This window comes from Garra rufa, chromosome 6 (genome assembly GCF_049309525.1).
Source record: "Garra rufa chromosome 6, GarRuf1.0, whole genome shotgun sequence".
NCBI lineage: Eukaryota > Metazoa > Chordata > Actinopteri > Cypriniformes > Cyprinidae > Garra > Garra rufa.
Genome location: NC_133366.1, coordinates 52525785 through 52544427, shown reverse-complemented (window position 1 = coordinate 52544427; position 18643 = coordinate 52525785). Strand labels below are relative to the sequence as shown.

General features: G+C 34.4%; 1 protein-coding gene across 8 annotated transcripts in view; it reads left to right on the top strand.

The window, feature by feature from the left end:
- The window catches only part of mbnl2 (muscleblind-like splicing regulator 2), a 95202-nt gene that overhangs the window by 8675 nt on the left and 67884 nt on the right, over window positions 1–18643 (top strand). For all 8 annotated transcript variants that reach the window (XM_073842059.1, XM_073842057.1, XM_073842055.1 and 5 more), the window contains exon 2: window positions 9862–10522. In XM_073842059.1, coding sequence (XP_073698160.1) covers window positions 10349–10522 — 174 coding nt within the window. In that variant the 5' untranslated portion in view covers window positions 9862–10348. The remainder of the gene's footprint in view (window positions 1–9861; window positions 10523–18643) is intronic.

The following is an 18643-nucleotide window of genomic DNA, read 5'->3' as shown; positions in this document are numbered from 1 at the left end:
TGGACACTAAATCGTCCGCCATTCTCTTTCTGTAAATTCGACTCCTCGCACAGATAAATAACACGGTCAATTCACCATCAGCAATCACACTCCGTATCCAAGCATTACAAGAAATCCCTCTAAATAGCCAAGCAGTCTTACCTTCATCATCTCTTGTTTTCAGCATCCCTCTCCCTGGGCAGGGGGAGTGCCCCGTGCTCGGCCAAACATGCTTAACTTTTACGCTGTTTATTATATGTAAACGCGAACTCCTCACGTGATAAATGAAATATGACGCATTGTAGCTATGTTCAATTTTTAATTATATTGCATGCTCTCGTCTTAAGTAAATTATTTAGAATGATATTTTCCATTCAATTCAAATAAATATTTAATAAAAAACAAATACTTAAAAAAAAAAAGTGGAGACGGTGTCACGGTGGAAAAGTGATGTCACCGGTGTTGCGTCTGAAAACCGGTAACACCGTCTATCGTGGCAAGCCTACTCCTGAGAGATCCTGCCTTAAGCCACACAAAGTCAACATGTTGGTATTTCTTGCAGGGAATCTGCCATAAAATCACTCTCTCTCTCTCTCTCATCATTGGTGTACATAGACTGCATTTCAATTTTTTTGCTGAAGAAATTATTTTTCAAAAGTTTTTTGCATATGGCTTGAGGCTTTTTGTTTGTTTACAAAGGTTTTGCCTGTTATGGAATGCATTTTGAGCCTATTGTTTAATATTTTTTGAAGTGCAATTTTGTTTACATCCATTTTATTTATTGTTTTTGGTATTTATTCATGTGCATTTTTTTTGTTGACAGAACTGAGAGTCCATTGCTCTTATTGTTTTTGGTTGTTTTGTTCATTGTTATTGTGGATATTTAAAATGTTTTCCATTTTCAGTGTTAAATAGTCTAAAAATAAACGTTTTTGAATTTTGAAAGGTGTATGTGCATTATTATGCCATTATCATGTTTCTAGAGGAAAATGGTCTCCGATTGACGATATTATCGTTTATCGCGATAATTTCTTGGACAATTAATCGTCCAGCCAAATTTGTTATCGTGACAGGCCTAATTACAGGAGGCTAATTACATGCGGTGAGGTCCAAAAATTATGAAAATGTCTAACAATCTATCATCCATCTCCTGTGCAAATTAAGAGATGACCAGTTTTATGTAATGCTAGTTGGCTTAGGCAACCCAAATCCTGATCTGATGCCATGGAGGATTACCTGACATTCATTCTCTGGGTTTGGAACCGTTATTATTATAACAAAAGAGGCTGTTTGAATGGGCAGAACCAGTTTGGAAAAGCCTGCTCTTGTGACCCCAATGCAAGTTCATCAGTTATACTGTAATTTTCGAACTGCTCAACTAAAGTTGTAAATGAGTATGTTGTGGAATTTGTATTAGTTTGCCTGCTTGTTAATTAGCAGATGCCTGTTAATTAGCAGATGCCTTTAATCAAAGGGTCACGTTTCTTTCTCAAGGGGTCTTGAACTCATTCAATATGTGCTAAATGGTTGAATTGAAGTGCAACCTTTGTATTATCAGTTTACCTAATTTATTACAAATTAATTAGTAACCTAGTTATGTACCACACAAGTATCCCAAAAGGTTACATTGTTCACAACCCATTTTACTTTTGTGTTTCAAAGTGAAAAAGTGGGACAGAAATTATTTATTTTTTCCCCAATGTGAATTGGAATAGATTGTGAAAAGTGGACTCTGTATGGTGGCATGAAGGTGAGGGGCTGAATCGAACCGAGGACTTGATGATGTCATCTGAAAAGAAAAGTTGCTTCCAGCCTGTTTTACTTCTGTTTCAAAACAAACTTTTTATGGTGGTTGGAGGGGGAGGTGCTGAATAGTCTGAGTATTTGATGATGTCATCTGAAAAGGAAAGTTGTTTGCAACCTGGGCCCAGTTGCATAAAAGGTTTAGACAGTCTCAAAATTTAGTCTGGTCAAGACTGGTCAATTTTTTTTTTATTTGGTTACATAAAATTTTGATTCATCTAAAATGAATCCAAAATATAATACTGATTACTTAGTTGTCTGCCAGTTGGTCAAACTAGTTCTTAAGACATTGTCTTAACATATAGACTAAGTTTATGCAACTGGCCCCTGTTTTACTTCTGTGTTTCAAAGCAAAAAATGGGCAAAAATTGATTTTACCGATCTGAAATGGATTGGAATGTCAAAAACGGTGGTTAGAGGGGAAGGGCTCAATAGTAGAAGGACTTGATGATGTCATCTGAAAAGGAAAATTGTTTGCAGCCTGTTTTACTTCTGTTTCAAAGCAAAAAAAAAAAGGGCATAAATGGATTTTACCCATCTGAAATGGATTGGATTGTAAAAAAACAGACTTGTTATGGTGGTTAAATGGAGGGGCTAAAAATAAGAGGGCTTGATGATGTCATCTAAAAAGAAAAGTTGTTTGCAACCCATTTTACTTCTATGTTTCATAGCAAAAATAGTGCATAAAATGATTTTACCTATCTGAAATTTATTGGATTGTGAAAAGTGGGCTCTATATGGTGATCATTGGTGGCTAAAAAAGGAGGGCTTGATGATGTCATCTGAAAAGGAAAGTTGTTTGCAGCCTGTTTACTTATGTTTTAAAGCAAAACATGGGGCATAAATGGATTTTACCCATCTGAAATGGATTGGATTGTGAAAAACAGGCTTGTTATGGTGGTTAGAGGGGGAGGGGCTAAAAATAAGAGGGCTTGATGTCATCTAAAAAGGAAAGTTGTTTGCAACCCATTTTACTTCTATGTTTCGTAGCAAAAAAATAGTGCGTACATTGATTTTACTTATTAAAGTTAAAATTTTAAATTATAAATTGATATCTGAAATTGATTGGATTGGGAAATATGGTCTCTATATGGTGGTTAGATGGGGAGGGGCTTAAAACAAAGGGACTTTATGATGTCATCTGAAAAGGGAAGTTGTTTCCACCCCTTTTTACTTCTGTGTTTTAAAGCAAAAAATGTGGCATAAATTGATTTTACCCATCTGAAATAGATTGGATTATGAAAAGTGGGCTCTATATTGTGGTCAGAGGGGGAGGGGCTTAAAATAAGAGGACTTTATGATGTCATCTGAAAAGGAAAGTTGTTTACAGCACATTTACTTCTGTGTTTCAAAGCAAAAAAAATGGGCCATAAATTGATTTTACTCATTTGAAATGGATTGGATTGCATAAAGTTGGCTCGATATGGTGTGTAGAGGGGGAGGGTCTTAAAATAAAAGGACTTCATGATGTCATCTAAAAAGAAAAGTTGTTCGCAACCTGTTTTACTTCTGTCTTTCAAAGAAAAATTAGGGCATTAATTGATTGTACCTATTTGAAATGGATTGGATTGTGAATAGTGGGCTCTGTATGGTGGTTAGAGGGGGAGGGGCTACAAAAGAAGGGCTTGATGATGTCATCTGAAAAGGAGAGTTGTTTCAGAGGCAAACATTTGCATATAGTTTGTAATGTTGACTTCCTGTTTAGATTGGGCAACTTTAATTGTTGAAAGTCACTTCCCTATGGTGATGTAAGATCTGATATTTTTCTCTTTTTTTTGTGATAATAGATAATTGCATCTGTGGAATGCCCAGCTTTGCTGTTCAGCCAGGCGTCCTCCTCCGGAACCACTAATCATTGTGGGGAAGGGCGGGGGCGTACAGACAGCGCTAATCTCTGCAGGTCACAACAAGGATACTGCAGCCACCTTCCTACCTGCACACCATCTGTCCGCCCTCATCAGCCTCTGACTTGCAGCCATTCCTACTCGGTTACAACTATCTGTCAAAGCTCTCGCTTCTCTGGAGTCCAGAGTAACTGCAGGGGATGTGATGACTTGCAGTAACTAGCAGTTTACTGGCTGCTCTTCTGATACCTATTCAGTGCCATATAGACATAGCTAACCTTCTTCTACTCCAAGTTGACTTTGATAGCTTTGTACTAACTCAGAAACTCTGATTAACCTGAGGGCCTGTTTTAGGACTTGGCAATATCTTGTAATTTTTTTTTTTTGCCTTCTCTTTGATGAGCTTTTTTCCTTTACATTTTTGCTTTACTAAATGGAATTAGTTAAGCGAGAGTGTTGTGTCAGATGCTCAAGCGCTGCAGAACTGCTTTGTTTGCACTTTTCAGAGCCGTTAACCTACAAATAGTTGACTCTGCATATTAAACCAAGAGATGGTAGAAGGTATTTTAACATGAAAAACTGACACACTTTACCTTTAAAAGCCTTCTCTCATATTATATTGTCATCTGGTGAAACCTACCCAGTGTTTCTGCGCTGTGTTGGCCTTAGTTGAGCAAACAGTTGACAGGGAGACATTTGCATTTATTTGACTGGAATCGCAGTTGCTTTAAGAGAGAAGCAAATTTTGGTTTGCAGCTTTGCTTTGATTGTTTGTAAGAGGCCAAAAAGTGCATTAACATTTCAACCGACTTGAATTGTCACATATTTTCATCGTTTTTTATCGTTGCATCCGTAGTCCATTGTTTTATACAGAAATTGTGTGGTTGCACCTCGAAAAGCAAACCGAACAGCCCTGCGTATCCAAAGACTTTGGTGGCCCATTATGTCGGTTTACAAGCTTTAAGCACTTCTACTAGCTGACAGATTGTATTTCTGAAGCACCCTTTAACTGTCATTCACCTCATAAATTAGACCATCGGGTTTCTGAGTTCTAAAAATACAAGAGGATTAATTGCATGAGGTCACATCTGACATGGTTTCTATCCCATTTTTTTATGGTTTGACTCTCGGGGGTAAAGCTATGAAATTAAATCGTGCCGTAGAGACTACGTGTGCGACGAGTATGGCAGGCCATTTAATTTTATAATGGTAAAATGGAAAGGAGCAGCAGGCGCTGGGAGTGTACGACGGTCGGGCGTAGATTGAGAGGTCCAAGTGACTCTTTCTGAATCAACTTCTAACACCAGGGTTTTTTCCTTTCCAGGGCTGGAAATCGGCCTCTCTTAGGTCCCGTTCGAAGTGCTGCCAAAAAGGAAGCTTTGCTAATGTGTTTTTCAAGAGCTCAAATAGTGCCGCGCACAAGAATCTCAAATTACAGCTGCACCCGAACGCTTTTTAAAACGACTGCTTGACACTTTGGACCCTTGGACCAGTTATTTGACTGTGGTTCCTTGTCATCTTGGCTTATCGTAAAGCCGTATGGTGCATTCAGTGCTCTTGACTCAAGGTTTCAATGCACATTTCAGCTAGGGATGTGCAAAACTCTATATTAAAAAAAATCGTCTAGTTGGTAGGTTGCCTGAACGGTTTTGAAATCAGGTTCAAGAAAAGCATTGCAGATGGTGTTATGGAAGTATGATTTTACTTTTTATTTTATTGGCATGATGCCTCAGTTACGTTTTTCTTTTTTTGTAGCTGCACTCTTGTAGAAGAAACGGACCCGTATTACTTCTTATTTTATTTTTATATATTTTTTAATATAAAAAGAAACACACTTTTTATTTTTTATTTTTATTTTATTTTATTTGACTGGGTTCATTTATCTCATTACGCATTTTTTTTTGTAGTAGCACTCTTGTGGTTGGTAGGCATTATGGGAATTATTTTTTATATTATTTAAATATTTTTTATATTTTTAGAAGAAACAGACCTTTATTGTATTTTATTCAGGAAAAAGCGTTGCAAATAGTGTTATGAAAATATGATTTTACCTTTTATTTTTTGTTTTATTTTGGATTCTTCAGGAAAAGCTTTGCGGTAGTGTTATGGAAGTTGTTTTTATTTTATTTTTCTAAATTTTATTTTTAAAAAATCATTGCCAATAGTGTTACAAAAGTATGATTTTACCATTTATTTTATTTTATTTTATTTTATTTGGGATTTTTCAGGTAAAGCACCGCGGTAGTGTAAGAAATTTTTTTTATTTAATTAAATTTTTTAAATTTGAAATTTATTTTTATTTTATTTTATATTTTATTTGTTTGTTTTTTTTAGGAAAAGCTTTGCAGTAGCGTTATGGAAGTTTTATTTTATTTTATGTTTTAGTTCTTTAAGAAAAACATTGCATATAGTGTTGTGAAGGATTTATTTTATGTTAGTTTAATTTATTATTAGTCACTTTAAAACTCAGAAAAATACCTAAAAGAGGCAATGCTAGCTTGAAAACTAATACAAGAAGAGAATATATTATGTTTCTTAGTGGCTATTATTTTTATTTATCTTTTGGATAAAGTGCATGCTTGTTTTAAATACTGCGTTTATTGTTTTGTTGTTGCCATGTCATTATTTTATGATTGCACTGTCTGCATTATGCAGATCAGCAGGTATTTCTGTTGCACTACACCTGTTGCATTCTTCTTGATTTCTCTCATTACGCCTCAATTACGTTTTTTCTTTTTTTGTAGCTGCACTCTTGTGGTTGCTAGGCATTATGGGAAATAGAAAGAAGAAACAGACCCTTAGCAACAAGAGTGGAATATGAAAGAAACACTCGAGCTCATTAGATTACGCTAATGCTCACTGTGTGTTATTGGTGAAAGACAAAAGGAGGGTCCAGTCAGATCACCACAAGTCTTAATAATAGACACTGAATCGATCAAGGTGGCTGCGGTCTGAATGGAATACTAATGTTTTGCCTACTGCACACTATATTATTGTGCTATGCTTTCACTACTTTGTTTAATTCAGTAGATTATAGTTATCGTCCAAGATTTGTAGTTTTAATATAAATATTATAAAGTTTGATCACATGAGTCAATAAAGAGATGCATTTCACAGTTCTTTAAATACAAGGTCCATTTGAGTGCATTGCATTGTGGGATATTTCATACTAAAAAATGAGTATGAGTAGTATGGCAGTATTCCATTCAGGACAAACCCAGGCATTCATGTGCCCTCAGAACATGTTCAAACTTGTTTTTTTTTTAATGTATGCGCTAACCCTAAAAAGGTTCAAAGCGCTATAGCGTTGGGTTCCATGCACACAGTAGTTATTGTTTGGCACTTGTCTGTTGGCTTTGCTGTAAGTGGAGGGGACGTGGCCGTCATTACACAGCACAGGGAATCTTAAACGGCAGCTGCAGATTTTTACGGCCTTGTTTCGTCTGCTGCACCACCCCCACCCTTACCCTCCCCTCCTCTCCTTCAGTTTGCACAAGAAAATATTTCCAGATGTGAGAAAAGAGCTCTATTTCAGCGGCGAGGTCTGTGTGAGGTTCCCGCGTGCTGCCAGAGGCGGCGTGTTATTGGACGATCGAGTCCTGCGGCGTAGTTCTGTTATAAACTGCTGCAAATCCGACTGAGGTGACTCAAGGTTTTTTAAGGTTTCTGCCAGGGGTTAGTGATGAATTGATAATCAATCGTTCTGTTTCTCTATCTCTTTTTGTCCGTCTTATCATTCAATCTTTGTCTCTCTGTCTGTCTTTTGTTTTATTTTTATTTTTTGTTTTTATCAATTGTTGTCTGTCGTTCTTTCATTTATCGTTCTATTATCCTTTCGCTCTTTCATTTTATCTTTCATTCAATTCGTCCAATGGTTGTCTCTTGTTATCTATCTGTCTGTCTGTCTATTTATCTATCATTCTATCTATCGTTCTTTCATTCTATCTATCGTTCTATCATTCTATCTATCGTTCTTTCATTCTATCTATCATTCTATCATTCTATCTATCATTCTATCTATCGTTTTTTCATTCTATCGTTCTATCATTATATCTATCGTTCTTTCATTCTATCTATCGTTCTATCATTCTGTCTATCGTTCTTTCATTCTATCTATCGTTCTTTCATTCTATCGTTCTATCATTATATCTATCGTTCTATCATTCTGTCTATCGTTCTTTCATTCTATCTATCGTTTTTTCATTCTATCGTTCTATCATTATATCTATCGTTCTTTCATTCTATCTATCGTTCTATCATTCTATCTATCGTTCTATCATTCTGTCTATCGTTCTTTCATTCTATCTATCGTTCTTTCATTCTATCGTTCTATCATTCTATCTATCGTTCTATCATTCTATCTATCGTTCTATCATTCTGTCTATCGTTCTTTCATTCTATCTATCGTTCTTTCATTCTATCGTTCTATCATTATATCTATCGTTCTATCATTATATCTATCGTTCTATCATTCTGTCTATCGTTCTTTCATTCTATCTATCGTTTTTTCATTCTATCGTTCTATCATTATATCTATCGTTCTTTCATTCTGTCTATCGTTCTTTCATTCTGTCTATCGTTCTTTCATTCTATCTATCGTTCTTTCATTCTATCTATCGTTCTATCATTCTATCTATCGTTCTTTCATTCTGTCTATCGTTCTTTCATTCTGTCTATCGTTCTTTCATTCTATCTATCGTTCTTTCATTCTATCTATCGTTCTTTCATTCTATCTATCGTTCTATCATTCTATCTATCGTTCTTTCATTCTGTCTATCGTTCTTTCATTCTGTCTATCGTTCTTTCATTCTGTCTATCGTTCTTTCATTCTGTCTATCGTTCTTTCATTCTATCTATCGTTCTTTCATTCTATCTATCATTCTTTCATTCTATCTATCGTTTTTTCATTCTATCGTTCTATCATTATATCTATCGTTCTATCATTCTGTCTATCGTTCTTTCATTCTGTCTATCTATTAGTCTGTCAGTCTGTCTATCATTCTGTCTTCCTTTCGTTTTATCATTCTTTCTGTCTATCTGTCTGTCTAGCTATTTATCTATCTGTCGTTCTATCTATCTGTCTGTCTGTCTATTGTTTTAGCTATCTATCGTTTTAGCTATCTATCAGTCTGTCTGTCTATCGTTCTATCTGTCTTTCTATCATTTTATCGTTTTATCATTCTGTCATTCTGAGGTTCTATCTATCATTCTATCGTTCTATCTATCTGTCGTTCTATCTGTCGTTCTATCATTTTATATATTGTTCTATTTATCTCTCTGCTTATCATTCTATCTATCTGTCTGTATTTATCTATCTTTCTGCCTATTTGTATCTATCGTTCTGTCGTTTAATCTAGCATTTTATCATTCTATCTACTGTTCTGTCTGTCTATCTTTCTGTTGTTCTTAGCATTCTATCTATCTATATAGCTATCATCTATATCTCTCTCTCTGTTTCTGTTTATCTGTCTCTCTCTCTTTGTCTGTCTCTCTATATCTTTCTGTGTCTCAATCCTTTCTTACTCAGTGTTTCATGTGAGCTGGGCGAGGTGTTGTGGCACCCGTCGCTGGCGGGATCGCGTCTGGAATACGCATCTGTTTCAGTCCTTTTCTGGCATTTGAACGGCTGCCAGGAATATTACGCTGCTGCGTGTTTTCTATTGGCTAAAATCTCTGGCATTACTCAACAGGTTAGGCCGTCTTAAATGGTTTAGGAAAGGGAGGTGTTTTCCTTTGGTGCTTCTGCGCCTCGCCATTTGACCAAACGTGGCACTGCGCTTAATCGATATCACTGTCTTTTCCCAGAATGCTTTGCTGCGACATTAGATATGCTTTGCTCCTAGTTTGAGTTTATGCTTGTGATGTCCCTCCTTTATAAGTCTAAACGTAAATATGCTGGACTCTGATTAGGTAACACCAATGCTTTATCTTCCAGAAAAAAAGGTATTCCTTTTAGGTGGATATTGTTGGTTTGCTATGCAATTAAACACACTCCTTTATTTAAAAAAAATAAATAAATAATTCTGTTTTTACTTTAGGTTACTGTAAAGTTTATAAAAGGTGGTTTAGAAACATTTTTGTTAAATAATCTGACTGTAGCAAATGCTACACAAACAACTGAAAGATTTAAAGTAGACTATTCAATTTTGTGCCAACTAGAAATGGCCAAAACCATGTGGAAAGCTTCTGTTGTCCATGTTTCTTACCCAAATCAAATCTTGGCTGTCTTTTCCAGATCCCGGACAGAAGAAAGTGCCTTCTCTGACGACGTTCCTACTTGAAGCTGCTCGCCGCTCCCATCCTACACTGTAAACAACGCTGGCTTGGCCTCTGAAAAGATCCTCAGACTTGCCAAAGCACAAGAGCACTCTTTCCATTCTCGGACATTACTAGATATCGATACCTTTGCCTTCAGATATTGCCATCCACAAGCGTCAGGCTCAAGATCATTTGGAGACCTGGAGCATGTTCTTATTGTCTTGCCAGTGTTGTGCACCTGGGACTAAATGACTGATGAACGAGATTGACAACTTCACTGATAGCGGCCATCTCCCACGCGACAGCCAGCGGGGGTCTGAATGTGACGTCTCTATTTAAAGGGCCTCGCCGACCAACCTCAAAACTAGACACAAAACAACACAGAATTACGTTCGCAGACTATTTGAAGCCGAATCAACAATCCCGCCCCTGACACCGTAGAGCCTGCAGGTTCTCAAACAACAATGGCTTTAAACATTGCGTCGATACGAGACACGAAATGGCTGACGCTCGAGGTGTGCCGGCAGTTTCAGAGAGGGACGTGCTCGCGCAGCGACGAGGAGTGCAAATTCGCACATCCGCCCAAGAGCTGCCAGGTGGAAAACGGACGGGTGATCGCCTGCTTCGACTCGCTGAAGGTAAGAGCTGACACTTACTTGACGCCTCTTTTTTGTTTGCAGCAAATATCGCTGTATGTTCATTAATTATCTTAATTTTGAGTTATGTTTTGAGTATTTGGAATGGCTAAGAGATGTTTTAATGAAAAATGTTTGGCGGAAAGCCTTTAGCTATGGAAAAATCGCCATTTCATGGCCTTTTCCTTGGTTTTGTTAAATGGCAGCAACTGCAGTATGAAAAAAGATACCAGTGTATAGTACGTAATTACTTTTAGTAATAATAATATGGCCGACATGGCAACTTGGTTCAAACACACTTTGCCAATCAGAATTTAGGGTACTAGAAGCGATTATTGCTGGTGATTGTAATTCTTTCTCCAAAAATATTGACATTTTTGAATTTAGCTAGTTGTTGCATTCAGTGTGCAGTATATCAGTGAATTTTAGATCTGGAACCATTAATCAAAGATCATTTTTATGGCTAGAGGATGTTTTTACGTGTGATGTTTAGCGGAATAGTTTTAGCTATGGTAAAATTTCTATTCCATGGCCTTTTTTCTTGGTTTTATTGAATGGCAACAACAGCAGTATGAAAAAAAGATACCAGTGTTCAGTATCTAATTGCTTTTAACAATAATAATAAGTCCAACATGGCAACTTGGTTCAAACACACCTTAGCCAATCAGAATTTAGAGTACTAGAAGCGATTAAAAAAAAAAAAACATGGTGACTTTATATTCCAGAAAAAGTAGTGATTGCAAAATCTTCCTCCAAAAAATATGTAATATTTAGCTAGTTGTTGCATTCAGTGTGTAGTATATCAGTGAATTTTAGAGCTGGAACCATAAATCAAAGAGAATTTTCATGGCTGGAGGATGTTTTTACGCATGATGTTTGGCAGAGTACTTTTAACTGTGGTAAAATTGTATTTCATGGCCTTTTTTTAATTTGTTTTATTGAATGGCGACAACCACAATTTGATAAAAGACACTCATTTTTAATAAATAATTACAATTAATAACAATAATTATAATAGTTCCAACTTAGCCGCTTGGCTCATTACTATAGATTTGCAGTTGCATACATTTTATGTCTTCAAACACAGCTCATCCAATCAAAATTTAGAGTACTAGAAGTGACAAAAACATGACAACTTAATATCCCAGAATATCCGGTAATTGCAATTCTATGTATAACACTATGTATGTTGCAATTTAGCTAGTTATTACAGTTTGTTTTATATATCAAAAAGCATTTTCATGACTAAGAGATTTATTTAGGCATGATGTTTAACGGAATGCCTTTAATCTATGGTAAAATCACTATTTCATGGCCTTGTTCTTGGTTTAATTAAACAGCGACAACAGCAATAAGTCCAAAAAACAATAAGTCCAAAATAGCAACTTGGCTCATTACTATAAAAATGCAGTCACAGATGTGCTTTTATATGCGTTTTACGTCTTTAAACACTGCTTAGCCAATAAGAATGAAATATAGCGAATTACATTCTGGAATAATTGGTATTTTTTTTCAACCAATAGAGTGCATAGGTTCTCCCCCACTTTAAGTATTTTCCCCATTCATTTTTCCATTAGGTTTTTTAAATGTCTTTATAAGCATTATAGGCCAGGATGCAACTCTACAAACTTTGATTTAAAGCAAAAACGTATTTGAAAATCAGACAAAAAGACAAAAAAGATTTTTCAGTTTTATTAATGTAAGTAATGTAGTTCCTTATTAATGTCTTTAATAAGGAACTACAATAACATGAAGCATTAGGAATGACATGATCGAATTGAAAAACGATGGAAAAATATGTATAAAAGATATGTTGAAGTACTTTGAGAGCACGGGGACGTGATTTGCATGGCTTCATGGGATTTTTACCATGATTTTCTTGTCGTGATTCTCTGATTGGTGGAGATTTCTCTGCAGAATTATGGGTAATGTAGTTTTCCACTTCGAATTCCACTGTTAAATGTAAGTCTTTTAAAAATAAGTTGAAGCCTAATGGCTTCAACAAAAGCATATACCATCGATTAACAACCTTGTAGCTCACAGTAGGTCTGTCTTTAGCCGTTTATAAATAATTGTTAAAAATCTAATCCCCTAAGGAGAAAATGAATTGAATATTTACTTCTAGAAACCCGACGGTTGTTTTTTTTTTTTAATGCAAGTGTAACCCCTAAGCTATTTACATGCATATTAATGACTTTTAGAGTTGGAATTGCTTGTTTTGTATGTAATTTCACATTGATTAGTGTGCATAAACACCGTTTTTGACTGTAGATCAATTCTAGGCAGTGATTATTATGTAAATGAAGCATGGGAACTCGCTGCGCCCGGTAATTGACCGTGCGAACGTCAACAAAATTTTTGGAGGATACTTTTTGTGTTGCTGGCAAAACGCTGGCCTTAGTGCAGCACTCTGAAATTAGAGTGCATGTGTCAGCTCTGCCACACTGCATACTGCACACTTCAAATAAAGCTGACCTATAGAGAGCGAAAGGGCAGCGCTGCTCTCTTATCCAGACAGTTTTATATCTTTCCATCTAACGTTACCATGCCACGTCCGTCATTTATACGGCCTGCCGGTGGGTTTCAGTGAACGCAGATGCTGTTTTTAGAACCTTGACCATGTGCAAAACAAACAATAACATACACGCAGTGACCGATAATTAAAGCATCAGATGTTAACTCATGCTGTGTGCTTCAATAGATAAACTGGACAATGCACTTGGACATGATTGTCATTTTTTCGGTCATTTGGTTTTCATTAATATGAGCACTTCTAATTTCAGTAGCACAATGGCATTTAAGAATTCTCAAACCGATTCAGATCGCAAACATGATTTTTTTTTTCATGCAATAAAATGTTGAAATCTGATTTCTGTAATAATGTGGCAAATCTGCAATAAATAATTTAAAGATGCAACTTTTTAAATAATCTCAAAGCAGTGCTTTAAATCTTTGAAAAAAAGTCTAAAAATATATGAGATACATACCCATTTTATAAAAGTCATAAAAGTTTTTTATCTTTATTTTTCTAATATATTTTTTAAAACTATTTATTTTTTGCTACATAACTAGTTGCACTATTATATTTTAGTATAAGATATTTTGTTTTTTTTATATTTTAATTTTAGGTAGTTTCAATAAATTTCTAATGTTTTTGTTATTTTCATTAGCTATTTTTTATATATGTTTGTAATTTTATAATTTTTTTACGATTTAATATTCGTTTTAGTTGACCTTTTTAAGACATAAAGTTAAACTAAATAAAATTTTGAAATGTTGCCTTGTAATTAGCTGGAATAAAATCTCACAGAAGTATGGATGATTAATTCAATTTCAGTTTAATTTCTGAAAAATATATTTTAAAAAAATCATATTGGTGCATGTGAATCTACTGTTTTTAATATATATATATATATATATATATATATATATATATATATATATATAATATATAATATATAATATATAATATATAATATATAATATATAATATACTGGTGCATATTAAAAAAAGTCTCAATTTTCCTTCCCTCGTTCATTTATTGAAAAAAAATATTAAATATAAAAAAATATTATAAACTATTAAATTTTTTTTAAATATATACCTTGAATATTGTAACTAAATTTAAATAAATCAAAATGTTTAATTAAAAAATATTTATTTTCCCCCAGTATATTGTTATATCGGTGCATATAATTAAAAATAATGAACTGACTGAATAATATTTTTTTTAATAAATAATTATTAATCATCCATACTTCTGTTCATTTAATGGAACAAGTTTCACTACATTAGTAGTTGCATGTTCATATTTTACTATAAAATGTTATCGTTTTTAATCACTATAATTTTAGTTTAGAAAAATTTTAAATGTTGCCTTTGCAATTAGCTGTAAAAAAAATCAGTTTAATTTTTTAAAAATACTTTATTTAATTGCACTTAACATTAAAATGTTTATCATGGTTTTGTTTTCGTTTAATAGCCCTGCCAGAATTGCATTGACAAGCACCATTTTTTAAATGATGCATAATGCAATAACGATTATTATTATTAATAACATGAATTATTTATTAAACATTGGTGTCTCTATCATTTCCTTCCGGTAAACCATGACACTGTGATTACAGTGATCACAAAGTGATCTTTGGTGTAATCTGGGTCACATAATGTTTCCCAACACAGATGGCCATACAGCAGCTCGCATGTTTTAATGCAGGAAAACGCTGCGCTGCTGACATTGACAAATGTGCAGTAAAACTGGAGCAGGTCCGATCTCTCACAGGAATAATAGATTTAAGACATTGCTTACGTTCATGTGCGGCACAGTCCTTCACACACACACAAAAATCTTCAACAGCTTACAAACGCTCTGCCGTTTATCGCGCAAATTAGGCAAGGTCACTATGTAGGTCAGTATCAGAGGATAGTGTTACGAGTCGATCTGTGAGCTCATTTCTTCCTTGTAGAGGCATAAAACTAGATATTTGAACATTTATGGCAGGCCTAAAGCTGATATGTGACAGTTTAAAAGGATTTACTGCAGTACTTTAACTTGTATTGTTTGTCTTTCTGCGTTTAAATAAGCCAAATCTCGTGAAATCATATTAACCCACGGTCGTTCGTGCTCCGGGTTTTAGTTTTTGCGGGGAAAAAGTTGCATTTATTTTGGCAACAACAGCCCGTAAAACTGTTTTTAGTGTCGTCTCTTCTCTGTTATTCAGAGTTGAGTCAAAGATGTAGTGAATTACTGTAATTTGCCATTGACTTGCGCTCTATTACGTAGAGATGCACCGATCGATCGGCATCCGATCGCAATCGACCGATAGGGGCGCTATCGGTTTTGATCGGAGTTCTCAAAATAGATCAGAGCAGGCCGATCAGATGACGTTTACAACAACAAACAGCCGCCAGAGCACGCATTCCCACTTCTCAGACTAGGGTCTCCTAATGGGCGCGGCTGTCTCTACAACGCATTAACACTGAAGATGACGTCGCCGGTGAGGGGATTTCCTCCCCTCTGGTCTATGCATCCCTGCCTCTGCTGAATTATTTTTATCCACGGTGGGGATAAAACGTCCCGCGAAGCCGCTCCTACGTCCCGATCTAAATCAAATTATTTGCAATAAGCGCTTTAAAGGCGTCTAAATCAAATGATTCGCCATACGCGCTTTGAAGTTGAACGTACTGAATCAAATGATTCGCGATCCGATTGGAGCGCTTCAAAACAGTGAATCTTTTTGCGACGCAGTGGTTTACTGATTCTGAGTTTCCAAAAAGCTCCGTTGATACTTTGCTCACCTTCTCTATAAAATGTATTCGTTGTTTGAAATTAAACCATTACTATTAATACAATGTTTTTATTAAATTGTGATCACATAATACAGCTTCTGTCATATTAAAAAAAATGCATGACCTGACACTCATTATCTGGTTCTTGCCTAAAAAGACGGGTATAATGCGCGTTGTTAACAGATTACAGTAACAGTTTGGTCAACCTCTCCCTATGGAGAGAGAAAAAAAAGTTTCTAAAAGCATCCCCCCCCTTCTGTTTTTTTTTCACAAATTGCACCCTGTATATGTATATGTATGTGTATATGCATATGTATGGCATATTTATTTTATTTTTCCACAAAAAGCTTGTTGCTAAACTCTAAATTGTGATTTTAAGAAAGAGCCTCCTGAGAGTTAAATGTTTATTATGGTGCACATGTGTGTTTTGCACAATCATTTTTTTATTTTAAGATTTAACTCTTTTATTAGATTTAACTTTTTCCACAGAAAAACTAAGGTTCATAGTTTACAAATTGTGTCAGCTCTAAAAGAGTGAAATGTTGTGTTGTACATAATTACTGCCAAAAGACAGTTTAAGATAGTAAGCAACACTTACTCTATGTAAGCTGAGTCCAAGTTGTCTGAGAGTCTTGAGAGTGTTCAATATTGAAATTTGCCTCAGCCTGCAATAAAACTGGTCAATTCATGATACTTTCTCATTTCCTACTTTTTATACTAATAATACAATGTCAATGTTTGTACATGAGACAACAATATTGAAGAATTTATGGATTTGACGCTGTGATCGGTAATATCGGGATCGGCAGATACTGCTTTTGGTGATCGGTGATCGGTGATCGGCCCCCAAAATCCAGATCGGTGCATCTCTACTATTACGGCAGTTTGGGTCTGTCAGAGATGACGGCTGCCTAATGCAATAACAACCGCCTTCGGTTAGGATCAATTTGTGAGTCTGTCGTCTTTGCACAATTGACCGAAGTGTTTTGTACGTCGTATTGTTGTTAAGGTTTTCTGGGTGGTTGCTATGTGGCCTTTGTGTGATTCATATCATAGTTTGAAAAGACCGAAACAAATATTTTTTTCTTGGTATTTTCTTGAGCATTTACACCCAGACATATGGATTTCCTGTCAAAAAATTGTTTAACATTTAAAGAACATATTTATAACTTATACTTTTTAAATTATTATATTATAGAATTTATATTTTTAATATTTAGTGATTTATTTTCTCATTCATTAATAGGGCAGTATATATATACAGTTTAGTTCTTCATTGAATCGTTCAACTTGTCCATTTTGATGAACTGATTCTGATGAACTAAAAGTTTTAATAAGAAGTCATATTGATGAATATGAGTCTATTAAATAATAATAAATAATAATTATTAAATCAATAATTATAAATAATCATTGTGTTTATTTAATTAAAAATTTGCCTTTTCAATTTGTCCATTTTAATGAACTGATTCAAAACACTGATTAATTTTTTTAATTAATTGATTCAGATCTCTGATTTATTCATAGTATTTATCGACTTACAAGACATTTTGTTTTGCATTAGAATGTTACAATATAATATATATATTATATTGGGCCATATTAATGAAAATAATTAAATAATAATTGTTATATTAATTGTAAAATATTTGGAAAATAGACCTTGAATATTGTAAGTAAATTGAAGTAAATCTAAACGCTTTATTTGAAAATATTTTCCCCCTTGTATATTGTTATGTTGGTGCATATAAGTAAAAATAATTAAATAATATTTTTTAAATAAATATTTATTAATCATCCTTCTGTTTGTTTAATGGAAAACACATTTGAAAAATATACCTTGAATATTAAAGTAAATTAAACTAAATCAAAATATTTTATTGAAAACATAAAGAGCTTATCCCATGTATTTTTATATTGGGCAATATAAAAAAAAATTAAATAATAATTGTTAAATAAATAATTATTAATAATTCCTTTGTTTATTTAATGTAAAAAAATAAAATAAAAAAAATACCTTGAATGTTGTAACTAAGTTGAACTAAATCAAAATATTTTATTGAAAATTGTGGGTTTTTTTCATGAATAATGTTATATTGGTGCATATAAATCAAAATAATTGATTAATTTTTACATTTTCTGTTAATTTAATGGAAAAACCATTTGAAAAATATACCTTGAATATTTTAACTAAATTTTACGAAACTAAAATGTTTTAGGGAATTCTTGTATTGGTGCAAAAAAAAAAAAAAAAAAAAAATTTTAATAATAATTGTTAAACAAATATTTGTTAATCCTTCTTTCCATTAATTTAATTAAAAACTGGAAAACAACATCCCTTGAATATTTTATCTACATTTTTATTATTTTATTTAAATAGTTTAGAGCAAATGCATATCTATCAAATGCATCTCTCTCTCTCTCTCTCTCTCTCTCTCTCTCTCTCTCTCTCTCTCTCTCTATAGGATTGTATTTAGCATCACTTTTTGATGTATTGTGCAAACTGTACAAAATGCAATCATGAGTTGGGTGCTGTTGTGTTTTGTTGGTTCCTCTGACCTCTATGCATCCTGAAGATTGCGTTTGCAGTATTAATTCAATCTCAAACACAGGGGCCCATTGAGCTGCCATGTTTGGCCCCTGGGAGTCGAGGGTCATCAGATTGTCTCATTGACTCTCAGCCGGAGGTGCTGCACAGACTCGTGAGCTCCTCAGACTGCGATGACCTTGCGAAGATGCACAAAAGGCCGAGTTGTTTTCCAATCAACCATGTGCTCTGCATTAGCTGATAATGAATGTGGTCAGTGGGCTCATTTGTACCGTTCACCGTTTCA